The sequence below is a fragment of the Cottoperca gobio genome, chromosome 15 (assembly GCF_900634415.1).
Source record: "Cottoperca gobio chromosome 15, fCotGob3.1, whole genome shotgun sequence".
Classification (NCBI taxonomy): Eukaryota; Metazoa; Chordata; class Actinopteri; order Perciformes; family Bovichtidae; genus Cottoperca; species Cottoperca gobio.
In genome coordinates this window covers 4,511,955-4,520,274 of record NC_041369.1, presented here as the reverse complement: position 1 = coordinate 4,520,274, position 8,320 = coordinate 4,511,955, and the positions used below count along the sequence as shown (strand labels likewise).

The 8,320-nt window shown below is 39.9% G+C and overlaps 1 protein-coding gene across 1 annotated transcript in view; it reads right to left on the bottom strand.

Moving 5' to 3' along the window:
- Positions 1-1,216: 1,216 nt before the first annotated feature.
- cpeb3 (cytoplasmic polyadenylation element binding protein 3) overlaps positions 1,217-8,320 on the bottom strand; it is a 42,803-nt gene continuing 35,699 nt past the window's right edge. The window contains 1 exon segment of the mRNA XM_029450568.1: positions 1,217-7,996. Coding sequence (XP_029306428.1) covers positions 7,769-7,996 — 228 coding nt within the window. The 3' untranslated portion in view covers positions 1,217-7,768.

Genomic DNA, 8,320 nt, shown 5'->3' with positions numbered 1-8,320 from the left:
CGGCCCCGGCTCTACCAGGTGGGCTACCACAGTCTTTCATTCTGCTGAGCACCTTAAGGAGTTCCTGTCCATGTTGGCCTTGAAGTTGAGATTCTGAGTTCATCGCTGAGCTGTAGAAGCGACTAAATGGATCTTGTGTTTGTCTACTTCTGTTTCTAAGGTCAAGAATGAAGTTTGAATTCACTCAAATTTGAATTTCATAAGCAGCCAAATACAGCATTATGGAATCACTACTGGATATTTAATCCACTAAATACCCAACACATTTCTAACTTTTAAAAGTGATTAAATCTTTTGAATTCTTAGAGAAATTTGCAATTTCAAAATGTTATTTTGGGTTCAGAATTTCAAATATAAAATGTAAGAAAGCAGGTTTCTTCTCTGGATCATGTGACTTGACGGCACAGGTCTGCTTTGATCTCTGTAGTTCAGATGTTAAAGTGAGAATCTTGAGTTTTGGTGTCTGAATTTTATGGATCCAGTTCGAGAAACAACTTTAATTTAGTACTGCAACTAACTATTGTACTCTATCCATGAATCTGAGTATTTTCTAGAATAATCTGTTCTATAAAAGAAAATTGTCCATCCCAGACATTTAAAGATGTCACCTTGGACTTGTCAGTCTAAAACCCAAACATCTTCAACTTATGATATAAAGTGGAGAAACCTCCATATTTGAGGCTGAAAACTTTCTGCCATTTTTACATGAAATATTACTGTAACGATTAATCTATCAAAATGGAGATTATTTTTCTAAATTTTGCAGCTCTACTTGAATAATTTTTCGGTCTGAATTTTAGCAAATGAAAGTTTTTTGAACAGTAGACACTTGGGGTTTCTATCTGAATTTGTGAACTAAAAATACTCTTAAGAGAAATTAAAATCACAAATTCAGATAGATTTTCGCAGTAAAATATTCCCGTGGAGTCCACTTCCTGTCCTTACGGCTCGTCTTTATCCCACAAATGTTTACACATCTACAATTCTGTGAACTCCCTCTGCTGAGGAAGATTGTGTGATCCGATGGAAAGCTCCAGAATGGCCACTAAATGGACTTTGTGGAGATGTGACAGATGTCTGAATATAAAGACGGTAAATTGAAGAGGGCCATAATGCAAGTTAGTACCGGTCAGCTGTTCTCTAAGGTTTGGTGCATGACAGGGGACAGAGAGGACAGGGAGGGAGATGATGCCATGCCAAAGACCACAAGGTTTCACAGCGTCATACAACTACGTTTAATAAGATTTGCTTATTAGTACAGAAAAAGGAAAAATTAAGGTGGGAACTACAAACTCTGAAGCAGTAGTAAGCATTAGCAGCATTGAGCTCCACGTTTTCAAATCACAGTTATACTGCAAAAGGTTCAGACCAAGTCAACAATCTCAAAAGCCTCGCCAAGACAGAACCAGTGTTCAAGTCAGGAAATAAAAACCTAGAAAATAAAAGCACAGATGCCATAATAAAAAAAAAAAAAATGTACATTTCAAAAGTAGTGGGATGTTTGTGGGGGGAAAAAAAAGCACATTACCAATCTTTTTTTTTTTCATCTATTTTGAGATCACAACATGACGAGACCGACAGTGTTTACCTACCCAGAGAACGCCATGTAGCAGAAGTGAATATACAGAATACTACCCAAGTCTAGTTACATGAAATACATACGTTTATCTATAGAGAGGAATATATAAAATGCTTGCCATCATCCAAATCGTGATCTTTTTCATTTGCACATACACTCGTATAGTTCAGGTATAAATTGTTTTAAGAGAAACTTAAATCAAAGGTCAGGAGATAGAGATAGATACTTGGTGTTGGTGAATAATACAGAGCCCTGGGAGAGAGAGAAGAGTGGGACTAATGAGAAGACATGGGGGGCGGGGGTTTGGTATTAGCATTAGCATCAGCTGTATAAACTGGTAGAAAAGGCCAGCCAGAAATAACATTCTCACATGAGCACTGAAGTCTCTTTTCGGATGAAGACAGGAAGGGACGTCACTTCAGCAAAAAACAAACAAGAAACAAAACCTTTTTTGGGCTACAACACAATTCGCTGTCTTATTTAGAATAACATGAGCATAACAATACCACTCTCATGTCTGTGCAGTAAATACAAAGCTGCAGGCCTGAAGCCAGTTAGCTTAGCTTAGCATAAAGATTGTAAACGACTATCATGGCTCTGTTAAAAGCTTACAAGACCTGCATGTTATAGTTTGTTTGTTAAATTCATACAAAAACAAAAGAGTGTAAAACGACACATTTCAAGAAGTCACTGCTCCCAGACAAGACATAGCTAGCTTTAGAGGTGCTGGGTGCTAGGCTAAGATTATAAGTCCCACTAGAGTTCACTATTTAACACAGTATCTTTAATCTGTACACAAACCAAAGTGTGAAACTATGAGCTGTAGTTTTACGGGGGAGTTATGTAGCAGGGTGCTAATGCTAGGCTAAGCTAGCAGTCCGTAGCTTTATATGTATCGTAGACCGTGGTGTCAATCTTTTCATCTTACTCTTGGCAAGAAGGCGAATTAGAGTATTTCACAAAAATATCAAACTATTCTTTTTAAGGCAGAAGATCAGGAGGTGAAATGTAGGATTTAGAAATTTGAATTTTTTTTTTTTTTTAAGTAGGCCTACAAAAACAAATAAAAAGTCAGGTAAGAAAAAAACACTTTAGACCATTGCCTTCTATGAATAATTAAAATTCTACAGTTATACATGCTCTTCCCAAACGTTGTATATTAAACAGTGAATCTCTACATTTACATTCATACTTAAATACAATCACACTGGTACACACTGCAGGGACTGAACCTACTACGAAGAAGAGAATATTTGACCTGTGAGGAAATGTTGCTCTCCACTGCACAGTGAGGACGCGTTATTGTCGTTAGTGGTAATAGTAGTAGTAGTAGGAGTAGGAGTAGTAGTAGCAGTATTATTGGAGTAGCAGAAGCAATGTATTTGCAAATGGTCAGTGGTGTTGTCCATCTTCCACAATTACATCACAACATACTGCATGTATGCTCCGTTCTGCCAGTTTTATTTTATTGCCCATTCATTTGTTTACATTGCGAATCACTTTAACATCACCAACCACCTGTTTGTGAATTTTTGCTTTTCTTTTCTCCATGGATCATTTTCACACTAATGTAAGCAACTTCAGCGAGTTAACACATAAAGCTTAGCATTTCAAGAATCGAGACACTTTTAGTAACAATATTACAAACTTTTTTTTCAGCTTCAAAAGAAATGAAAAAAGTGAACAAACAAAAAAAATAAACTTTTAAAGAATTATCATCATAAAATTAATTTATTCCAAGTAAAAATACAAAATAATATTAATGACATTGACCAGATATGAAAGTCTCCCCAAGAAATAATGGTTGAGAAATAATTCTGTAAAGAAAAAAATACGAAATAAAAATGAAAATATGTAAATATGTTTAAATTATTTTCTTTTTTAGCAAAACTTTCTAAAAATAATGAAAATTTCTCAGTACAAAGGCTACATTACTACTGGAAGGTACTAGCAGATAGAGTAGGTAAATACACAGTAGAAAATGATTTTAGTGAATCACAATGCTTGCAATGAAAATAATTCTGCAATAAAGATTTATGTCTCTTTTTCTTGTTTTCTTCTTTTCTACAAACAGTACAAACAGTATTGCACATTACAACAAAGAATCAAGGTTCTTAGCCTTAAAAAATGGGACTAATTCAAGTCTTGCGTGAATAGAAGGCCACCAGTCAATTGATGCACCTTTGGGGCTTTCGATCAAGTTACAGGTGAAAACACGTGTGTCTGTTTTGTGTTTAAAAATAACATTCTTGTCTCTCTACCTCCAGCTGTTCAGACCCTCACAAGTCTCTTTTTGTTTTTCTCCCGACGATGTCAGGCCAACAAATCAGCGTCACGTTGCTTTTTTACAAAACAAAAGGGAGCACATACTTTTAGGAAACATAAAAAACTTCTCTTAAAAAAATAATGAACAGAAGATCTCTTTCACAACTCTGGTCAGCATAGTAAATGATTGATTATAAATATACAAAAACGTGGGAAATATGTTCAGTTTTATCTCTGAGCACCTGATAGTTTTTTTTCCTAAAGAGCTCTTCGCTGATGTTTCGTCCAATTTGACCAGTGGGACACTCACCCTCACGTCCACTGTAATAAAGTAGACTGCACTCTCTCCAACTACATTATTATATTAGTTATAAAGCTCTAGCTCCTTCAGTTGTTGTCTTTTTCAAAAAAATAAATTCTTAAAATAAAAGCAAATAAGCATGATAAAATAAAATAAAAATCAACCATCTGTTAAATCATTTCTCTTGAAGAATTAAATTAATATATATTTTTTCATCTGAATAAACTTACTTAGAAAATATCAGTTTCTCTCCTAATATATTTCAAAATTGAGGTATTGCAAAAGATCTTGTCAGTCAGAAAGCACGCTTTATCATTTTTTTTGTGTCTCTAACAAAAAGAACTGCTGACCGTCGAAAACTGTTCGGATACAAAGTGTAGTGCATAACAAATATCTATCATAGAGAAGGAACAAACATAGAAAACCTGTCTGGGTGGGGAAAGAAATGTCACAAAAACACCCAGAATTCACTTTCATAGGGATACTTATTATTACTCATGGTTAGCCTCTTCTTTTTTAAGTCCTTTTTTTCTACCAGTAAAAAAAGTATCTTCTGCTTAGTATCAATTAGTTTTGCTTGGACAACAAAAACATCTATCCTAAAGCAAAAAAACAAAACAGTTTGCGACTAAAACGAGAAAGAGGAAAGGGACCGCGGGGCGCCAGCACGGGACAATCACAACTCACGGACAAAAAAGAAAGGGGACGACACATTAACTTGCAACGATGTAGGATCCCGCTCGGATTGTCCACAAAATTGCTAAAACCAGTGTAACTTGCCCCCCCCCACCAGACCAGAGCTGCCCTGTCTTCAGCAGCCAATACTTTCTCTGAACCCTCCCACCCCTCAATCCTGTTTGAACCGCGCACCATAACCTTTTGATAAAAACTAAAAGAAATACATGTCCACCATTTTTGTTAAGCAGGTCCATTACTTCAAGCTTTGCAGGAAAAAATAATCTGGATAAATATGGTAACCGCAGCTTGCACTTCTGCATGTTCTGGCGGTAGAGTGCTGCGGGAATGACGTATTTTTGAAGGCCAATCCGGAAGTTAGCATCGCCCTGGTTCCCCCGAGAAAAAGCCAACGGGATGTCTACTGGATTTTGGATAATTGCAGAGAATAAGCTCTAGCAAACAAATGTTTAAGATATTTTCACGTTTTGTTCCGCAAGATAATCTTCACAAATAATCAACACTTTTGTGATTGTTGAAGCGTAAATGCGATCACCAGAAGTCAAGCGCTAACGTGAGGCTATAAGAGAAACTACACCACGCTCGCATGACTTCACATCACCACCGCTGAGTAGATGAGTTTGTTCAGCGTGACAACATTTAATGTCCCCGACAACCTCCGTCGTCTCATTTAGCCACTTGTTAGCATTTTGTAAGACACGTAAAAGCGCCAAAATTCACAAGTGGGGCATTTACTGTAGTATTTTGTGTTGTAGAACAAAACTTTAAAATCTCATAAGCTTGTGTTAACCACAGACATCTAACCAAAAAACCTATTAAAAAAAACCATCGACTTCGAGATGAGGGAACCGCGAGTGCAGAAATGCTGACTCATGTCCGGGTTTTAGGACTCTTAGGATTCCTGCAGCACTCTATCATTCTCCTGTTCCCACCCACCCCAGCCATGTAGTGAGCATGTGCAGAGCTCAGTTTATCAACCTCAAGTCTCCAGTAGCTTCAATGTTTCGTTTTTACGCCCCCCCCCCCCCCCCCCAATTATTCTTCCCAACTGCCCTCGTTCCTCATCTAATCGACTGCAGCTTCAGCCGTTATGAGCTGCAGCAGGCTGTTCGCTCTGCGTGTCAGGCGTCTGTTAAAAGTCGAACACGTGATCTCTTTGGTTGCATTCTGGGACGTAAACGTGCGCTTTTTTTTTTGTCGACGTTGGGACAAATGAAAGAAAAGATCTCAGTTCTCAGTTTAAGCTCACATTATTTGTCTTCTCCTCAGATCAGACTGTGTGTTTGTAGGCCTGTTTGTGTGCGTAAGAAAGACAGCCGTCCGTGTGTGTGTGTGTGTGTGTCAGTGTGTGTGTGTGTGCGCCGAGAGGCTTCTGTGTATACTGGTGCAAGTGTGTGTACAACAGAACATATATACGTGTGCATACACTAGTTATGAAGTTTCACAGGACTTCTATGTCGGACATTGACGACAGTTAAAGCGAATCACAGTTCTAGGCATACTCAGACCTAACTACATACGGTATAAAAAATTGCACAATTATATCAACAATCACTGCAAAAAAGTACTTCACCTATCATAGACAGTTTTAAATGGTAATCCTACATTTGATTTGATTTGTGATTATTAAGGTTGTTTTTCCCCTCCCTGTCGTCTGGATGCGTTCGCTGCTCCGGCCGCTCTGTGCCGCGGCCCGTCAGCACGACCGGCGACGTGGAGCCGCCATGATTCCTCTGACCCGTCCTCCCTGTCCAGTTTCGTGCGAGTCGAACGTCCGTCTATAGTGTGTTGTGCAAACATGGGCAGAATCGAATAGTAGACATGATACTGAAAAATCTATTGCATGCAGCAACCTGATTGAAATAAACATGCAGTTAGGGGCGACCCACCCCGACCCCCCACAAAAGGTAGCCATCGTTGTCCAGGGGCGCCCCCTCCCCCGATGATAGCTCGTCATTCTACAACACCAGGTGCTTCTCTTGATCCGTTATTTTAGCCTGAATAAAGTACTTATGGTATCCGTTTATACCATGGATTTAGCAGCAAAGCTATTGCAGCAATACATTTACATAACACTAGAAAATAATGTTATTATAAAAATAAAGACCTAGAAATCAAAAGCAAACTAATCTGATTGCGCATATGAGGTATTAATATTTTCAGAGTCAAAATTGAGAGCGAATATAGCCGTGTTATTTTTACTCCGGGCGATACGGGCCCACACTACTGGATAGCTGTGTTGCTACATCTTAGGCCACCTATTCAGCTCGTCTGTATGCATTCATTTCATTTGCCTTTGGTAATTATTATTATCATTTTTTTAGTAGGGGCAATATAACTACAGCTTTTGAAAATAAGTGCATGCTCCTTTTACATAAAATTTAAATTATCTATATATGTATAGATAGGTACAAAACAAAAAATATATACTTTTTAAATATTTGTATGGTTCCGCCTCTCAGGAGGAGGACGTACCACACCACCCACCCAACAGAGCGGGGAACTCAAAGTAGCCAGGTGTCTAACATACCATCCTGTGTGTGTGTGTGTGTGTGTGTGTGTGTGTGTGTGTGTGTGTGTGTGTGTGTGTGTGTGTGTGTTTAGTGAGATTTTGTGCCAAAGTGCAAATTCTAAGCTGATAGACTTTCGCATTTTATTCCCCTACAATGCTTCATCGGAGGGGAGCCGTAGACAATGAGTTCGGAGCCGTGTGGTATGAAGACAGTCCCGTATATTTGACGTTATCCTTTTTGCTTTTTTCATGAGGTGTTTGTGGGGAGCAGGGTGGGTTGTGTGTTTGTGTGTGTGTGTGTGTGTGTGTGTGTGTGTGTGTGTGTGGGGGGGGGGGGGGTGTTACAGCGCTGTCCCGGCCTGTAGGGGTCGGGTGTGTGGGTTCACCGGGGCAGGGCTGACTCGTGTACCCCCCCTCAGCTCCAGCGGAAGGACACGTGTCGAGGGCGGTCGCCCCCCTCCTTCACCAGCGGCTTGTGAAACTCTCGGCCGGCTCGAGAGTGGATGCTGGCCCAGCAGTACTCGCAGTAGTACTGCAGGCAGGTGACGTTGGCACAGAAGAAGGGGGCGAACTTCCCCCCACAGCGAGCCCCCTGGCATTCATCGCACATCTGGTCGTCCAAGACGTACGGCTTCACCTCCACCTGGGAAAGAGGACGACAGGTGGACAAATTGAAAAAACGTGTTTAATTCCAGTTAGACAAACAGGGATTCCCATATGCCCAAAGTTACTGGGACGTTCTTCTGTATGCCAGACTAATACGTAGACGTGTGGAAGTAACTACAGTGATCCAGGTGTGTTAGCTCCTTTAAGCCGATCTCCACAAACCCCATTCAAGGCAATCTCTGTGCAATTTCCTAGACTGAGGCAGGTATCCTCGCGTCCCCCAGTGAAATGAGTTTGACCACTAAGCCGGGACACAAGAAATGAGAGCTCAGTCGCCATGGAGACGCCTCAGAGCACGAGG